At 37.9% G+C, this 20,404-nt stretch overlaps 1 protein-coding gene across 1 annotated transcript; it reads left to right on the forward strand.

Moving 5' to 3' along the window:
• The first annotated feature begins 4,118 nt into the window (after window positions 1-4,118).
• LOC109019299 (chaperone protein dnaJ C76, chloroplastic) lies at window positions 4,119-15,492 on the forward strand. Its single transcript, XM_019001572.2, has 9 exons — window positions 4,119-4,596; window positions 6,138-6,266; window positions 6,365-6,494; window positions 7,208-7,328; window positions 8,103-8,184; window positions 10,132-10,185; window positions 12,412-12,450; window positions 13,618-13,717; window positions 15,154-15,492. Exons 1-9 carry the CDS (start codon window positions 4,360-4,362, stop codon window positions 15,282-15,284), a joined length of 1,023 nt encoding a protein of 340 aa, XP_018857117.1. The 5' UTR covers window positions 4,119-4,359; the 3' UTR covers window positions 15,285-15,492.
• The last annotated feature ends 4,912 nt before the right edge of the window (window positions 15,493-20,404 follow it).

The following is a 20,404-nucleotide window of genomic DNA, read 5'->3' on the forward strand; positions in this document are numbered from 1 at the left end:
CATGCTCGTTCTCCCTAAGGCAAGAGCCCCCACTCAGGGAAATTCGAACCATAGTAGGAAAGCACAAGCCAGGCGGGCCCAGTATCATGAGGTGTACTCGGCTAAGTATCACCCCGCCAAGCTTCGGAGGGGTGACCCTACCCTTACCATCTCTTTCACAGAGGCCGACGAGGAGGGGGTTCTATACCCCTACGATGACATGCTAGTGGTCACTATGCTTGTCGCCAACTTCACGACCCACATAATCCTCATCAATAACGGTAGTTCCATGGACATCCTGTTCTGGAGAGCCTTTGCCAGAATGGGCATAGAGGCCGCTCGGCTGCAGCCGGCCCCATGCCCTTGAAAGGTTTCTCCGAAAGTGTAGTCCAACATGTGGAAACCATCACGTTGCCCATCCTTGTTGGTAGCAACCCCTGCACGGCCCATGTCATAATCGACTTCTTGGTAGTAAAGACTCCATCGTCATACAACGTCATTATCAGGAGGCCCACCCTCAATAGCTTGCGGGCCATCACTTTGATCTACCACCTCAAAATGAAGTTCCCAACTCCCCAGGGACTGGGAGAAGTATGAGGCGAACAGGTCTTAGCAAGAGAATGCTACATCCAAGAACTAAAGCAGTAGGCTGGTGGGCCCGCCTTGGACGACATTGTTGGGAAAGAGTAAGCTGGGCACCACCGAAGGAGCCATGGTAGGCCTCCATCTGCGACTCGCCCTGCTAGGCTCGAATGGGAGTAAGGGGCAGTACACGGCCCTGGAAGGAAGAATGGACGACAACCTCCTCGGCTGGAAACTATGTTTCCCATGATCTTGTGATATCTCTTTATCCTGCATGTAATTTCTTTATATTTAATGAGAATGTGACTTTTCAGGACAATGCAAAACGTCTACTTCAAACTTTCATATTACCAGCAAAGCACCAACAAGACAATGTGTGACTAACAAAATCTACAACGACAAGGTCATCAATGAATTAATAATTACCTCCCTGCAGGGCACCATGCGGAAAGGTAAGCCTAAAGGTTGCCTTATCCCTCCGGCGGTGGAGTGCGGGTCAGCTTCAAGAGCCCTAAGATGCAGGCTTACATTCCTTGCCGGCGTCAACAGGCGAGTGTGGGTCCAGTCACAAACTACCCGAATAACATACCTCCATGCTGGATAACATGAGAAAAGGTAGGCCTAGGGGTTGCCTTATTCCTCCCTCAGTGGAGAGCGGAATCAGCCTCACGGCTCCCCGAATAAATTACCTCATCTCCGTCGCAACGAACAACTTACCTCCCGCAGGGCCAAAGGGGAGAACTAGGCCGAAGGCTGTTCTACCCCTTCCGTGATGGAGAGAGGGTCACGTCTCCTTGGCAACCCGAACAGCTTACCCCAACCCCTATCGTGCGAAGAGCGGCTAGCTATATCACTGTCCAAATTTACTTGCCTGCGGGATACCACGGGGAAAGGTAGGACCTAAGGTTGCCTTACCACTCCCGCAATGGAGTGCGGGTTACTCCTCAGCTACCCAAAGTCAAAAACTATACATTCCTCGTAAATGTCAATAGAAGGGAGCAGGTTCAATAACAAACTATCTGAATGACTTACCTCCCAGCGGGGTACTATGGGGAAAGGTAGGCCTGAAGTTTGTCTTGTCCCTCCAGCGGAGGAGAGCAGGTTTAGCCCTTGTGGCGACTCAAATATTTACCCTGACCTCCACTACGAACGAAGAGTGGGTTCAGCGCTAGCTTAACCCAAAATGTTACATTTTCCAGTGATATCAATGAGTGGGAGCAAGTTCAGCAACAAACTGCACGAACAGGTTACCTCCCTACGGGATACTATAGGGAAGGGTAGGCTCAAAGATTGCCTTATCCCTCTCGCATAGGAGAGCGGGTTTAGCCCTCGAGGCGGCCTGAATATTTACCCCGACTCCAATCACAGCGAAAGAGCAGACTAGCCCCGGGGCCGTCAGATGAAGTTACCTCCTTGGGGGATCAAAAGGGGCAGGCTGACTTGAGGCATCCCAACCTCTCCCCAATAGAGTGCAGGCTTAGTCTTTCGGCTACCCAAAGTAAAAAGAATCTCCAGAAGGGAAACAACGTCACACAGAAAGCTACACAGTGTCAACGAACAAAAGTAGGCTGAGTTTGTGAACTTCCTGAATACTGGAACAAAAGGCACAAGCGTTAACAGTAGGGATAACAGCGGCACGGTAGGAAGAGCAGTGAGCATGACGTGATGCGGACCAAAAAGCCCAGGTTTGCAATAGTAACTACTGTCCTCAAAAGAGTAATGATAACCTCCTATTTGACGAGCAGGAGAAATAAGAAAAGCCAAACGAAGAAGGGCATATATGGCTCCAAATTGAAGGAGGCAGATCAAGCTCGAGGCCATCTTGCCTCCCCACGTCAGGTTAAGGGACTAGCCCCACGGCATGAAGTCCTCGAGCCCAACCTCAGGTTGCGGCCACATTAGAAGAAAGAAGGAAATGGCGGAAAAGGCATGGTTGGGTATGGTCATCAAAACAACAAAATGTAGCCGACTAAAAAAAATAATAATAATAAAATAGTTTTGGGTGCGGCTAAAGCAAGCAGATACATCTAAACTGTGAAGGCATCAAGAATAAAACTCAAGAGCCGTGTCCCAAGGATGACTGTCCATTAAAGACAAACAAGTGCAGCACAAGCAAGAGAATGGCCGGCTAGACGGATGGGTAGGAGCCCTACGGCTCCTATGCCAAAATTCCCCCAAGTCGATCACCAAAACAAAAGAAAGGAGAATATTGGAAAAGAAAAGACGTAAAGAACAAGGTATTTTTACTAATTAATATATACAAGTCGTTGGGCGACAAATTGCAGGTACATGTGTGCAACCAAAAAAAAAAAAAAAGGAAGAACAAATCAACGAAGCCTTCAAGCCTTAGTGCCGGGAACACTAGCCTTGACAGTAGCAGGAGCAGGATTATCCGGCTTTGCATTAACCGTTGTGGGAACAACTGGATCTGGGGAAGCATTGGGCATCTCCTTCCTTCCCAGGTCACGATTGGCTTTGAAGGCCACTGTGCTGGTAGGAATCTTGGGGGTCGAGAATCAGACCTTCAAATGTGAGAGAGAGAGAGAGAGAGAGAGAGGATAAGATTTCATTACCTAGAAGCACTTCTATTTTTTATTTGCTAGAAACTATATGTAAGGGGATTTTCCCCCCACTAAGCCTAGGAAGCCTATGGATGAGAGAAGTAAGACCAAAGGCCCAGCCCAGGACAAATAGTCTTCAACCTGGTCCACGGAAAAAGTCCTCTAGACACAACATGCAAGAGGGATGATGTTGCAGGGGATGAGACTTGTCGATCTGAAGGCCCCTTGAGCAGTGTACAGCCCTCAAGTGCCCGTCCGCATAGCGGGCGTAATATGTGGAGAGCCTTTGATCTACTAACAGGAAAGATATCAATGGACTATCAAGAAGACAGTCTAAGAGAAGGAGGTTGGAGAATCACGCCGCATTAATGGCTTCACTACTCGGGCAACACTTCACATTAATGACGCCGTCGCAGAGCCACGCCATATTTAAAGATTCGGATACAAAGAACAGTATGAAGGACGCAAAATTCATGGGGGCAAGCACGATTTGTCCCCCAGACTTATAATATAAATAACAGATTCTAGGTACGAGGATATCTCTCTGATCTCTAGACTGCATTACTTATTTACAAACTTCAAAAAAATTTACTGACTTTGATATCAGAGGTTACTCGACCCCAAGGTCGTCCTCTCCAAGTTACACTTATCTCCATATTTTGCAAGCTCATTTTTGAAGACTTGAATTGTCAGAGTCTAATCAAAAAATTTACAAAACACGACATTAATACTATACATAAAATGTAAATCGACCTTTAGAATAGCCACCGCCTTTCTCAACTTATATTTCTTAGCAAATAAAATTAAAAAAAAACAAAAACTCCTAAAAATTTGTTTTTTTTAGCAACTCGGACTCCTAAAGATTTCTTGAACGGTATCTCTCCCGCGCTGGTAGTTTTTTTCGTCACGCAAAGGCAAAAGCGGTTGCTTGGAGCGTGAGGGAACAATAATCCACGAGCTGACACGTGCAACTAAGCTGCAAAGCTTGCTTCGGCCAGCGTACCATGCTAGCAAGAATACGATTCACCTTAGGTTTCTCCAGATTTTAAGGACAACCTTTGGCTCTCAAACTGCCATGTCAGCACTGACACCATCTCACGCATATATTTCTTCTCTTAATTTTTTTGGACAAATATTTCAAATATTCAGCAACCACCCACGAAAACTAACTTAAAAAAAAAATATCGTTCATATCAATTTCTCACTCTTCCTACCTTCCCCTGTTTCACTCAATCGCATGCTCATAATGGCTCAACTGCTTTCTCCTGTATGCACAGAATCTCTGAAATTCCAAAACCCATTGTTGAATATTTGCTCATTAAGTTCATGGCGCATGTTAGAAAGGATCAGAACTCCTTGGACTGTAGTGGGTCGTGGTGCCAAGAGAAGAGGTACTGGCAGACTCAGGGTTGCAACTGACGGCTCGGCTTCCACCGAGGCCGTCGCCGATGATTATTATGCGGTTTTGGGTCTGGTAATCTATTAATTTCTGAATTCGGTTTTGTTTGTTTCATGAAAAAATGTGGGAAGGAAAAAGTAAATCAGGACTTTATGATTTAAGATTTTCATCGTCGGTCAAAAAATATGCTCCAATTAAGTAACAGCATTAGAAAATTTTTTGGGTTGTTACTCTTTCAATTTTCTTTTTATTTGGAACCTAAATCAACGACTACGTAGTGCACGCAATTTTGTTCTGTTTGGTTTCAATTTCCTGTCTTTTATCAGCAACCAAACAAAGTTTATTGTTGATACTTTTTTTTGTATTGATTGTTTTTGAGCCAAAATATGTGTTAGTTTTTTTTGCAAATCAAAATGTGTCAATTACTAGGACATGGGAGTTACTAGGTACGCATGTTATGGATCCTGAACGTGGGCTTCAATCAGTATGTGTCCGTTATATGGACTTTCCAGTTGTAACAGTCTAAACAAATGATTAATTGCTTGTGATTGTATCATTTGAATGGATATTAATTAAGTTAGAGAGCAAGTCTTCAATTCTTAAATGTATAAAAAATGTATAAATATATTCTTACTTGCGTTGAACAAAAATGATAATGTTCGGCTTCTTATTCTTGAAATTTCTGGAAAGCAGAAAAACTGAAGGATACCAGTGATACCCTTATGTGCATGTTTATCTTAACGAGGTTATTTATGAGCAAATATCATTTCTTGATTGACACCTAGCTAGTGTTGGGTTTGTGGAGCCTGGTTTATTGTTGTGGCGGCCTGACTTGACGATCCAACCTGACAATGATTCGTTATGGCCTTTGAGTGGATCTTCAATGAGGCTTGTGGTATGGAGCGTAAGCTTGGGCCGATATATGCAATTTAAATGCATAGAAGCTAATGGTAGGGACATAATCTCGGTAAGAGAAATGATATTTGCAGTCTAGAATGTGCAAGCCTTGCGCTCTTCCTTTGAAAAATGTGGGTAAATCTGGAATCCATATGAAAAAATCATATTTTTATTGTGGAACCCACCTTTTTCAAAAGGAGTATGCGAGACTTGCACATCCTAGGACTATATCTAGCATTACTCTCTAAGTAAATCTCAGTTAGAGTTCAGATAAGTTTGAAAGTATTTTGTAGGGGAAAATCTGAACTTTTGAAGTGTTAGGTACTTTAGACACAAAATAATATAAAAAAAACTCGGAAAATGATTTGGAAATTATTTTTTAGGATTCTGACATATGTGGATATTTTTTGTATCACTGAAGACACATGAGGGTCAGATTATGTAAATTCAATAATAAAGCAGCATAAAAAAAAATAGAAAACAAAAAGAAGAATTTGAACTTGTTCAATCAGAGGGAAATGATTGTGCATGGGGAATAAGTTAATGGAAATAGTTATGGTTGTGTTTTTTAAGAGTGTATGTTTATTGCCAATCAATTTGTTAATCCTAAGGTTGACTTTGCTTGTTTGTGAGTACTGCTTTTTTCTGTAATAATTATATTGCAGTTCTATTCATTTCTTTCATTTGTTGTGTCTAACCCTTTGGCCTGATTTTACTAGCTTCCAGATGCCACACCTGGCCAGATCAAGAAAGCTTACTACAATTGCATGAAAGCTTGTCATCCAGACTTGAGTGGCAACGATCCAGAGACCACAAATTTCTGCATGTTCATAAACGAGGTCTATACGGTGGGTTCTCATTTCATGTGAAATGCTTTAAGCTTGTAGGAGAATGTGAGTTAAACCAATTGTTGTGCTTCTACTATAAATGGACTATTGTAGTGCAGGTGCTTAGCGATCCTGTGCAGCGCATGGTTTATGACGAAATTCATGGCTATGCATTGACTGCGATCAACCCTTTCCTAGATGATTCCTGCCCAAAGGATCATGCATTTGTTGATGAATTTAGCTGTATAGGTATGTCAGTACAATGGACTTCTAGCTGTACAACAACAAAGTTGTTAAGTTCTCTGGAATGCCTAGTTAAATTAAGATTTTATAGCCAAGTATCCCCATGTCTCCAGAGTATCCACAATTCCCCTTCTTTTTTATGTCAGCATCGTCTCTTTGTATTCCTTTTGATATTTGAGAAGTAAAGAATTTCCATTACTCACCAAGAATGGTTTTTGTATTGACTACAAGTGGAAAAAACTCATGTAGGTTTTGACGCTGTCATCTGAGGGGAGTAATAGGGCTATGCTAACAAAACAAAGAACAAAATGTTTGTTATGCCTAATATCTTTAGTTTGATCTGTATCTGGCTTAATTCTGCTCTTTCTTCAAATAGCGTAGATATAGGGGATTCAAAGCTTCATAAATGGGAACCTTTGTAGGTTTCTGCTGTCCATCTTTATGGTAAGATTCCAAAATGTTATTTCTAATTGTACTGTTTAAATTCAATTGCAGCAAAATGTTATTCTGCTTTTTAGCTCTACATGGAGAAGTAACATATAATTGTAATTTCTTAGCAAAAATACTATAAAAATGTTAGTTCTGCTTTAGTACATAGTTATATTAGACGACCATTAATATTAAAATTTCAGTATTGCTAGAGAACTAAAAATATGAGGTGAGGATATACTGCCTTTTCCATTGTCAATGTTAAAAGTCTCCACTTCTTTTTCTTACAGGGTGCAAAAATTGTGCCAATGTGGCCCCAGATGTCTTTTCAATTGAGGAAGACTTTGGGAGAGCCAGAGCCTACAGCCAGTGTGGAAATCCTGAATTGGTTCAACAAGCCATTGATAGTTGGTAGGTCTTGTGTTTCATTGATATTTCTGTCCAAATGACTTTGATACCCTTTTCCAGTGATTTAGTAAATTTAATCAGTGTATTGATGATGTAAACTCAATTAATTTTCTTTTTCTTCGCATCTGTTGTCTCTCTAGGTGAAACTGAAATTTATCCTTTTTAACATCAACTAGCGTCATTAACAGCCAGAGTTAAAGGCTCTAAAGTATTTTCTACTTTATGCTGTAGATGCATTACACTGTATCCAGCTTCTCATTATTATTGGAAATGTGGTGGGTAATTCCCTTTAATTATATGCGAAGGTTGAAGCCATAAATGATGCATTTCATTGACTTTTAAATCGTGTGATTAAAAGATTTCAGTTGCTATGATTGAAAGAAAAGAAAAGAAAGTATGGAGCTTCTATTAAAAGCTAGGAGAGATGTAAAGGGTGCTTGCGATTTTGGTGATGCTAAACCAGTGTCCTTGAAACCATCAGCATAATCAATGTGTTTTGGCAATTTGCTGAAAGGTACTTCAGAAATATAGGCTTACTAGAAAGTGACTAGACAATATACCACAGTTGAACCAAGCATACGAGTTAAGTTACATTAGTACTTGGAAAAATCTCCACACTAATGTTCAATTTATCACGCTTGTTGATCCTGCTGCTAGAAAGTTCCAATCTAACATCTTGAATTTATGAAATTAATCATGATCATGGTATTTGTTTCATGTTGGGAAATTGCCATGTTGAAAGAGTTCAAACAATTAAAAAAATCTTCTGTATTTCAGCCCAGTTGATTGCATCCATTGGACATCTGCTGCACAACTATCCTTGCTAGAAGATGAAATGCGCAGGGTAGAAAGAGTAAATGTAAGCCTGCAGTAACACTCTGCTTTCTGTTTCATGCTTATATAACTATATCTCTATGTTCATATTTTATTGTGACTGTTGAATTGATTCACTTGATATAACCTCTTTTACTTATTTTAATTTAATTGTAACCGATCTTTGAATTTAATAAATAGTTAATCCTTGAGTTTCATGTTTTTTGATTCACTTATTTGGTGTTTCTCATGTACACATCATGTGTAATTGGACAATTCTTCTTTTCCTCATTACTAGAATTTTTAACTTTCGTATAAAAAAATGATTTATAATTGCTGATCACAGTGAGGTGCAATTACTTGATGCTCAGTTTTGCTTGAATGATTGTGTTAACCGTGATCTTGAATGTGGTTCCCTTGAAATTGTCGAGCTTCTTCTATCAATAATTTAAACTTCAAAATATCACATTTTTCTAATTTTTTGGATACTTTTTGATAAATACTCAATATACCAGTTAGCAATGTGATGAAGAGCTGTGATTTTGGGCATTACGTGTAATATTTCATGCCATTGAAGGTTATAGGAGTTCGGTGGAGGACCTAGAGAGAATGCATGGTCTCCCTTAAGAAGGTTTTAATCAAGTTTCCCCTCACCATTGCACCCCCACCCCCATCACAAAAATAAAAAATAAAATAAAACAACCTGTTTATATCCCCTCCAAAATATCTAACAAAAGAAAAATTACTCGATCATTAGACATTTAGCCCCAATTCTGAATTGATTTTTTATCAGTTTGACCTCGAGATTTTCCAAATGGAAAAATATATGTTTTTCTATGACCTGCCAGGCATGATTTCTCTCCATCACTCTTGAGTTTCTTCAATCTCTCACTTGATTTTCTTTGTTTTCTCTCCTTTGCAACACAACTTGGAAGGGAAATATTAGGGCTGAGCAAAAATCTGAAAATCAGACTCCGAGTCCGACTCTGCTCCGAGTACGACAAGTCGGAGCTATGATCTCTTTTTTTTTTTCATCATCAAAAGCGAGTTACAATTTGTAAATTTGACTCTGCTCTGATAAATTTGAGTCGGAATTGGATCGGAACCTATGGAAGTCAGAGTCGGAGTTCAGAGTCAAACTCCGACAAAGTCGGAATCGGAGTCGGATTTAGGGAATACCGACTCCGATTCAGTCGGTGCTCACCCCTAGGAAATATTGAGTATTTTGGCTGAAGATGGAAAACTATGATCAATAATTCATGATCATTCACTATCGTAAACATGCACTAGTTAGTAGTTATCCACTTAGCTGATGAATTTTCATTAAAATCATTTGTATGATGTGTTTATAATATCAATTTTTTGGTCACTATAAATAGCATTTTTTACATAAGAAAAATTTTATTTGTAAGCTGGTGTGGATAACATACCTAGTAAAGATGGCATAATTTGATTTGAAAGAGAGATTTTAAAATTTGAGTCTTACAAATCAAGTCTTACCAATTGAGTGATGTGAATGATGTGCTCTACACACCGGCTTGAGAATAGAATAACTCTTTACATAATATATAAAAGTTTGGCTCCCATAGACAAAATTTTGGCTTGGCCACTGGAGGAGCTTTGTGCTGACGGTTATAGTGGCAAATTTTTCTGTTGGACTTCATTGTTACTAATTATAGTATATATTGAATTCCCCTAAACAAAATTTTACTGGCTAGAATGTTCTATGTACATGGTAATTCTCCAGTCACTTGTTGTGCCAACAAGAAATTCTCTTGGACTCTTCCCTTCTATGGAAACATTCTATGTATTTAAATTTGATAGCTTCACCAGGATACTGAACCAAAGGACTTGTCAAGGAAAAATTTTTGCTATTTATTTATGATGGGAATGTAATTAATGTTCTTTTTCACCAAAAAGTTATTAATGCTATACCATTTTTTCTTGTCATTTGAGTAATTGAAGAATGTTGGGTTTCCTAATTGATCATCAGGTTGCATTGATGCTTTCAGGAATGGGATCAGCCTCTGTGGATGTTTTCAGAATGGTGAGAATGTTATTTTTGGGACAATGTTACCGATCAAAAAATTATCAGGACAATGTTATCAGTTTCAAGAATAAGAATTTTTTTTTCTTGTTCTTTTCTAATTTAGTTGGATTTAGGACTTAATTGAGTTGGTTGTAGTTATTTATAAGTCATTCTTGTAAAGGTTTACTGAGTTCTTCTTGTTAAATTGGCATACATGTCACAAAGACTTTTGTTAACAGAAATGTGATTTACTTCATTCCTCTGGTTTGAAAACACTTGATTTAGACTTAATCGGAAGAGATAAAATATCTAAATCCGGAATAAGACTTGAAATGCCCGATGCTTTATGTGGTTTCAGAGTTACAGCCACAGTCTATCTCCATTGGGTAAGACAATGCTTAAATTTCGTCAAGAGACGTAAGAAGTTACAAGAACAGCCTTTCACACTTAAAAACCTAACCCTGATTACACCCAGAACTCTGTCTTTCTTACCTTACCTTGGGGATTCTCTTACTATGCTATGGGCTGAGATGGGAGCTGGAGTGGATGTGAATGGCAGATGAGTGGGAAGCTGATATGCGAAGGAATGAAGGGGGGAAGATGGCAGTTTAGTTAGTTGGGGATTTAATGATACGTTGCCATTTTCATTAAATAGAGTTTTGTCTTTTTGTGTCGTTCTACGAAGTTAACACCCTGTGAGGCGGTGTATGGCAGACCCCCTACAAGGCTACAGAATTATATACTAGGTCTGACATCTAATTAGGCAGTGGTGGAATTATTGAAGACCAGGGATCAGATTTTGGCCACCTTAAAACATAATCTGTCAGCAGCTCAGGAAAGAATGAAGTTTCAATCTGATAAGAAGAGGACAGAAAGGAAATTTTCAGTTGGAGATTGCGTGTATCTTAGGCTTCAGCCTTACAAACAGCATTCATTGGTTGCTAGGCGTAATTTCAAGCTTTCTCCAAAGTTCTTTGGACCATTTCAGATCAATATAGGATTGGTCAGGTTGCTTATAGACTTGATCTTCCTCAGCATGCTTCACTTCATCCTGTATTTTTTATGTTTCTTGCTTGAAAAAGAAAGTGGGGCAGCATGTTTCACCTCTATCCACACTACCACCAGTTGATCTTCAGGGTGAGCTGGTCCCAGAGCCTGAATGTATTTTACAGCATAGACACAGGAAGGTTCACAATAGAGCTGTTGTGGAAGTTTTAGTGCATTGGAAGGGAGCTGGAGTGGGTGATGCCACTTAGGAATCCTACTGGCAGCTTCATGATAAATTTCCTCACCTTGTGGGCAAGGTGCTTTGAAGGGGAGGGGTATGTTATGGGCTGAGATGGGAGCTGGAGTGGATGTGAATGGCAGATGAGTGGAAGCTGATATGTGAAGGAATGAAAGGGGGAAGATGGCCGTTTAGTTAGTTGAGGATTTAATGATGCGTTGCCATTTCATTAAAAAGAGTGCTGTCATTTTGTGTCGTTTTGTATATAAGTCAGAGGTAATCAGTGGAACATTGCCGTTTGACCAGAAATAAATACAGAATTGTAGTTAGGAAGTGACGTCATTTTTGGTGTGATGTGTTGAATTGTTGTAATTGTATACAGAACGTTGTCATTTTAATGCATATAAATACACCACGAGCTGGGAAGGAGGCCAACTCTGGAATTCATACAGCCCATTTCCCTCTCTTCTTCTCTCTCTATATCTCTCTCTCTCTCTAGTTCTTACTCTTCCTGGAGGGTGACTGCCTCGAAACAGTCATTAGCAGAAGGGTCAATTACAAACTCAAAATAACTGTAGTACTAACATAACCTGGTCAAGACTGTAGAGAATGTAAACTGGATCCTAACACGACATGGCTTGGAAAATGAAAAAAGGCTGTAGTGGTTTGCTATCCACAATGGGATGATCGAGCATCAGAATTCATGAAACTAATTGGTTGTATAACTTGAAACAGTTTCCTTTCTTTCTTTCCCTTTGTAAGGAATTTTTATTAAATAGAAGGAAAGGGCAGACTTAGCAAGTGGGGAATATAGAAAAGTTGTGTAAGAGAAAGGTATCTTGATCGAGATCTGTTATTGCCAGGTCATTCTATGGTGAACTTTGAACTAGTTAATTTAGATTTAGTACTTTTCCCCATTAACTCTCCTTTTGGTGTTCATCTTCTTAAAAGATCTCTCAGTTGAAGTAGAATCAACTTCCACCCTATGTTCAGTGTATTTGTTACTGTCTTTGTGGCAGGCAAGCAGTCGGTGGGAAAAGAGGCAAGCAAAAGTTTTGGTAAAAACTCTTATATTCTGATATGTTTTGTCTTTCTTTTACTCTTCTTTCTTTCTTCAACGAAGGGGGTCTTATGTACTGTTTTAACTTCATTTTCATCTTATTCGAAGCTGAGGTTTTGTTAATTGTTCTTCTTTGTATGTGTATGTGGGGTGTTGTATATGTTGAGGTTTTCTTATACAATGTATCAATCATCTATTACATTTTGTATTGTTGAACCACCTGGGATAGATTGCCTTACACCATCTTTGGAAACATTCTTTCTAAATGCAGACCAGCTCAGTTCGAGCAATTTGTGATTCATATGGCAGTCATGAAGCAAAGTTCAGCTAAATCATTAGAGTTTTCCTGCTAGAAGTTAAATTTACAGTTTGTGCATCATTGCATTGTAGTTATATTTAAACTCAGCTTCCACAAGGTCTGGAAATATTGATTAGGTGATTAAACTCACTCCTATTAAATTAAAACATTTAGAACAATTAGTGATTTGACATGATGTCAATCCCACGTGTTGAGATGGATTGAGCAGAGCCCCATTCATTGAGGGAGACTCTAACTCTACACATGAAGGGGATTGTTAGAATGTTTGATTGACTGATTAAATTCACTACTCAACATATTAAGCTTTTTGCATATAACCAGAAGAGTAAATATAAGGAGGAGATGATTGGTTCAAATGATTGGAATCAGCCAAACAATTTCCTGTCCATTTTTTACTGTATTATTGTTGTCTTCTTTTTTCAGTTTTTTTCCTTGCGATATTGAGTCAGAAAACTTCCAATCAAATGTACCAAGTTTGAATCACCGAAAAAATATTTGAAGCACGTACTTTAGCAGACATGACTCGTATGGCCTTGGGAATTCTTGCATTACATTCTAGCTAAAAGAATGGAAAAGTTTAATTATACCACACCAAGTTATACCCGAAGCTCTTTCTAAATAATAAAAATCAAAAGCTTATAAATGCTCTGTTTGGATTGCCAGCTTCTTCACTTCTCCTTTTCCTAGGAAATAGAACTTTTGAAAGTCCGGTGGTTTATACATCTAAAAGCCTACATGCATTCTTTTTTTTTTCTTCTAATATTTTTTTTGGGTATATAGATGTGCACATATTAGTTCTTTATTTGATTAATAGGTATAACAATGATAATCCTGAATTTATTGCAGCAACAAGCTAAATTGAGAATGATGAACCAGAAAGATTCTGGACAAGGTGAACAATTCTGGAACAATGTATGGGGCAAGCCCAGGGACTACAAAAATTCAGGTATGATGGATTCTGTGAAAGGAGATTTCTAATTTGTTGACTGACATATAAAAACCATTCTGGCTAATTATTTAATAGCAGTTCTGTTTTTATGTTCAATAGTTTATTTGTTTTTATTTAAGTTTTTATTGCCATCATCCTAGTAATTTCTGAGAGTAAATAGGTTATATATAACTGATAAAATCTGACTATAGAGCACAAAATATTTCTCTTATGTACAATGAATCCAAATTTGATCTTTCTGAGGAAACTTATAGCTTTTTCCCCTGTTGATCAGTGAATATTCCAGGATACATGCTATTTAAAAAATCATCATATATCGTTATATTCATTTTTAATATTTTCTTCTCCTTGTTCTTCCAACTTCTCCTCTTTCCTTGATCAGTAAAGGGGAGAAGAGTTTGCATTCTTTAGTGATCGTTCTGTTTCCTTGATACTTACCTTGGCTTTAGAGTAAGTTTTAACTTCTTGGTTTTTTTTTTGGCACCGGGTGTCCGAGAACAAAGTCCCAACTAATCCCTAGGATGCACAGACCCTTCCTTGGCAAGGAGTTTCCTGCAAGTATACCTCGGGTAATTCAAGGGGAAGTTTCCCCAGACCTATGACCTCTAGAAATTGTTTGCACTCAAGAGGATTCAAACGTTAGATCTGGAGGGAGCATACCACCAAGACCAAGGCCCTTACCTCTTTAACTGCCCCTTATTTTTGGTGGATGCCAATTTACTACCTGACAAGAATATGCAGAAAAAAAAATGTTGAATATGATACTTTCTACCACAAACTGAAATTTACATAGATTTAGAAGTTCAATTATCCACGAGAGAAATAAAAGAGAGAAACGAACTAATTTTCTTTTGGTAACATCTCAAAGATACCCCAACCCTTCTTCAGAGCCAAAAGTAGAGCCCAATCAGTCTCTGGATATTACTAATTGGAGAGTTATGGCAGTCATGATTGAAAGGTCTGCACCGAATGATGAAGCAGGGAAATGACATACACTACTATGACATGATCATCATAGCTATTCATCCTTTGTTAAGCTCTGAAAATTTCCACAAGATTTTATATGTGCCTTCATGTTGTTTGATTTTCTTATAGTTTTTCTGCACTTGTAGTTTGAATTGCTTGAATTATGGTACCTTCAAATTTTAGATTCTGCATTATGATAATTCAGTCCTGATCAGCAATGTGCAATTCGTTGGACTATGTCATAAAATTCTAAATAGAGGCTAATGAGAATTAGGGGCTAAGGTCACTGATCACAGTTGAGTCATACCAAAGTAAACTGCTTGCAGCTTCTGGAATTAATATTTCATGTAATATGCATGCATGCATGTATGTATAACTATATCATTAGTTTTGTAAAATCTACTATTTGTTTGAGGGTACATCTCTGCTCGTAAGTGTTACTCAATGCTAACTAATGGTTGTTGCAGAGGATGAAGTGAAAGAGAGAGCAAAAAGAGCCGCCGCAGCAGCTCGAAGATGGAGGGAGTACTCAAGGAGGGGTGTTGATAAACCTCCCACCTTTAAACTCCCGGAGGCAATCTCTGATGAGGAAAATTAGCCACTGAATTATAACTATACCCCATATATATTTACAGAATGTAATTAATTTACCATTGGTTTTATAGTCAAGACCATGACAACTCCCATTCCTCGTGTAATCATGTAAAATAGATATTCATTTTGGAATGGTATACAAAATTGACTAAACGAAAAAAAAAAATGGAAAACAAATTATATATGGTTGCTTATGATTTGTAATATGGCCATATATTCGAGTCGGTTCGGATTGAGAGGTGTGTTGAGATTATCTCATCTCAACTCATCTCACTACTATTCATAAATTTCAATTTACAAATCTCACTACTATTCACAAATCAATACGGAATTTTCATATTCTCACTAACAATTAATGATTCAACTATATATAGAATTACCCCCAAAGAAAAGAAAAGAAATCTTGATGATACTAATGCTTGTTATTCAGGTGAGATCTTTAAGTCAACCATGGAAATCACTAGACCTGACACCTAATGGATGCATTCAACAATTCTCACTAACAGCCTATTAAGAATGTCTCGATTAGTATAATTTGAACACCTTGGTGAAGATGAAGACTATTAAGTCTATAAATGAACCAAGTTGTTCATGCCACTTGTACAAGCTCGGCTTTCATTCAGGTTATTTAATAAACCAACTGTTTGTGAACACTAATTTTGATTCAAATATTAAATGCATTAAATTGGTATAAATTAGGCCTGAATTGATTTTGTTTATAAATAAACTCGTATAAATTCAACTCGACTCGTTTGAGCTCATTAGTGTGAATTAATGATAATGCTTTAGTCACACTTATCTATATGTTGTGTTATTTGTTATATAAACATGTATAATGCACATTTTAAATGTTAGCTAATATGTTATATACACATACACTTGGATGCATGATGCAAGTTATATAATGTGTACGTGTAAAATTTTATATTTGGTTATATGGTATATATTTTAGTCTATGTTATCAATGCAAGTATATATGTTTACTGAAGATTTAGTAATTATTTATAGAAATTAAATGGATTCAATTATCTAATACATATGTGAAATATTATGTATAAAGAATAATATCAATGCTAAACGCAAAATCAGAATTTTAAACTATTTAACAAGAGAAATGCTTTAGCCGTAAAGAGATTTTATAAAAGTAAACTCACAAACTAACGTGGGTTGACGTTATTTGTCATATTATAAAGTTAAACTTTTATTCTAAAGTAGATCTAACGTTTCACATTAAACTATGTTACTTTGTTATTTTACTTTTGTCAAATTTCTTTGTTCTTGTAACACTCCTCATTTTACAATCATATGGTTTCGTTTGGACACTTGGAATGTCTTAAAATTCTGTGAATGTAACATCCCAACCCAAGTTAGGTTCTTGAGGTTAAGACTTAATTTCTATTTTGACCTAAGTGGACTTAAGCCCAATAGATTATGAATACTAGAACCATGTGAGTGAAGTGGACCTTATCTTTTCTTAGTGGGATAGGCACCCAAGCCCAAGAGAAGGCCCAAGGTCTATTGAATTTCGACCATAAAGGGGTTCAGGTTTGAGAAAAGCCATTAGGGTTTTGTGTGTAAGTTGGAGGCGCCACTTGGAGCCAAGCAAGAAGGGGCCGTTTGAGTTCCCAAGGCCACAATCATGAGACATCTACGAAATGTGAGTTTTGGTTTTGTCAAGGGTTTGCCACTTAGCAAACATGCAATAAAGCTTCAAAACGAAGCCACAATGAGGACGGGAAGAAGTCATTTTTGGCTAGAGTGAAGAGGGTGCCATTTGGCACACATGCAAGGGACTTTTTGAGTTTTCAAGAAGTTTCTAATGATGGAAGAAGAAGAGATGGAGTTCAATTTTTGCTAGGGCACACGCCACCCACACTACTCTGCCGCTATGCATGTCACTTTCTATAGGTTCATTGTATCTAGGCCACAAAATGGATGAAGGATGTGACGCCCGCAAATTCCGCTTGGGATCGGACGGACATTTGAAGCGTCGAGACATGCAACACAAGGTTACCTGCCCCCGTTCATGACATATAAGATGCAATATTCCTAACATGCATCTAGCATTATGCAATATTCGCAGCGGATAATTTTTCTTTTTAGCAATACTATGCACCAAACCGAAATATCCCAAATACTTAAAACATACTTCATACATAATGACATACTAAACAACTGAGATCACAATATTAATCCATATGGTTGTGATCAAAAGAGTGATGGAGATTGAACTCTACAAATACAAGTAGTAATCTGAGGTAACTACTGTATTAACACCTACATCGCATCGTCGCTTAGTCGACCATTTCCAGTTGGTCGATTCCCGATTCTCCTTCAGATCCTGTAACAAAATCTACCATTCGGGGGGAATGGTAGTTGGGACTACCACAGTGAGATTTGATTACAAATCTCAGCAAGTTAACAGGAAACTTCCACACAGGTTAATGATGCATGCATGGCAGTAAAAGCATGAATGCATAATCAAATCGTAAGTAATCATAGCATAACTTGACATACAACATAACATAACTGGCATAACTTAAACTGAAACTGAAGCTTAGCATGAACGTGACTTGAAACATAACATGGACGTGAACATGCATAATTTGAACTTGAACTTGAGCATGACATAACATAAATGTGAACTTGGAACATAACGTAAACGTGAACATAACATAACATGAACTTGGAACATATTCTTGTCTCATGGGATTACCATGATTGCGTGAACGTAAACTTGAACATAACATAACGTGAAACATGACTTGAACTTGGAATCTTATTCAATAGACTTAATCATTAACGTGACCATATGGGTGCTACACAGGTCCCCTTGAGCCGTGTGTCCCTGCCGATTACCGCATCACATCACAGGTTTCTATACCAGCTGTGAGTGCGTTAATACGTACTCCACAGTTGTTGTGGCCCCACGTATTCTACGTGTCACAATTGCTGTGTCTCACGTAGTGTATGCTCCACAGTTGTTGTGGCCCCATACTTCATGCTCCACAGTTGTTGTGGCCCCATGACTTATCTGTTTGTGCCACACTTGCTGTGGACACACATAACATAATGTGTGGCACCATCGGCGTTAGTGCCTGGCGCGCTCCGGTGACCAGCTAATTAGGCCCCATTCGCAACCTGTTGACTGTACTTCGTCAACCCAGGGAATTTCACACCTATTTAGACACTCCAGCGTGAACAAAGGAGTTCCACTAGGATATTACCCCATCCTAGCGCTTAGGGTCGTGATTGACATGAATGACTTAACTGGCAGACATGACATTTCGTAACGTGACGTAACATGAACGTGACATAAAAGACAGAAATCTTGACGTAACATAACGTGACATGAACGTAGGACGACAGACATGACATACTTCGAGACATAAATGTAACAGAGAACATTTCATAACATGTCATACATGTAACATGCAACATTTCGTAACATGGCATACCATATAACAGACAACATTTCTTAACGTGGCGTAACATGTGACAATGAATATTATATGACAAGAAATACGTGTAATAGATGGCATACTTAACTTAACATGACATACTTGCAGTGTATAGCATGTATAGCAATACGTGACAGAATATCTTGTGTAACAGATGAATAATTCATGACAGAATAAATTCTGTGTAATAGATAAATATGAAATGACTTGGCATGGCACATATGATAACATGCATACATACAATTTAGTTCCCTTACTTATCATACATACACATTAAATTGATAGTAAGTTAAAAGCTAACTTACCTCGATCTTCGCGTTTCGAGACAAAGCTCAAGTGCGATCACGAGAAACTGAAAGTAGTGATTTCTAAAAATTAGAATTTAATCACTAACAAATTAGGAATATGGAAAAATATCAACGAGTAAAATTACCATTTTACCCTCTACATATGAGAAAATGACCATTTTAACCCTAACTTAAGGATTTTGCATCATAACTTCAAAAATCACCAAAATTTACATACCTTATGTAAATTTTGTCCTAAATTCAAATATCAATTCATAAAAATTTAAAACTAAACACAACCATCAAAACTCTATATGGCCGAAACTTACAAAGGCTATTTCCTTTGCTTTTTGTTGTAATTCTTTCAAATCTCAAAACTCATGATTAAACCAAAATTTTTCTTCTACTACACTCATAACATATTCTTAAGAATAATCATGTTTTGAATCATGAACAAAAGTCATCAAAATCACTAAAACCATACTTGAACTTTTTGGTTTCTCTTCTAAGTTCAAAACAGAATTTTGTTTCTAACTTGTTTTGATCAACCTCTTGATCCATGACTTATAAAGAAGTGATCTTCAAACCAAAACATCACATGGTTCAAAAAGGTGTCCTAAAACAGATCCAAGCTTCAAACTCAAGATCACATGGGTAAACATCAACCAAAACATAAATTTAGCCAAGAACATCATCACTTTGGCCTAACCGAATATCTCCTTCCATAAAATTTCATATGTTCGAAACTAACATCAAATATCTTCAAAATAACATTCTAACATGTATATAAGATGCTTAGGATCTTCCAATAAAAATATCAAAGCCATTGGAATAAGATTAAACCATAAAAGATTTAAACTTTCTCAAAACAGAAACTGTTTTTCCTCTTCCAGTTTCTAAGTTTCTAGACCTAAGAAAATATTTCACCAAAACTTTTAATCATGCAACAAATCCTCAACCAATAATCATATACACATGTTAACAGTACTCCATAAAAATTTCGGACCAAGATCTATTCATTAGCTTGGTCAAAAACTCCAAAATATAACACACTCTCCAGTTTATCGCCCAGAATGACCTTTCTGGGGTCTAAACAACTTTTTACCAATCAAATGATCTCCAAATGGAACAAATAAGATATCCACGTAAACTAGACTCCAAAAGAAACAACTTTAATGAAGGAAACGTTGCGAGGAAACACTTACAAAAACTTTGAAACAGGCATTCAAAAGAGGTACGAAAAACTGTCCGAGAGTGTCTTTTGTGTTCTATGAAGGAAAAGTGTAAAGGAGAGTTGCTTTTTCGTGGGAAGTGGACTGAAGAGCTTCTTACACAAGCTATGGGAAGTGATATGACTGAAGGAATGGTTGAGTGTT

This window comes from Juglans regia, chromosome 1 (genome assembly GCF_001411555.2).
Source record: "Juglans regia cultivar Chandler chromosome 1, Walnut 2.0, whole genome shotgun sequence".
NCBI classification, from domain to species: Eukaryota; Viridiplantae; Streptophyta; class Magnoliopsida; order Fagales; family Juglandaceae; genus Juglans; species Juglans regia.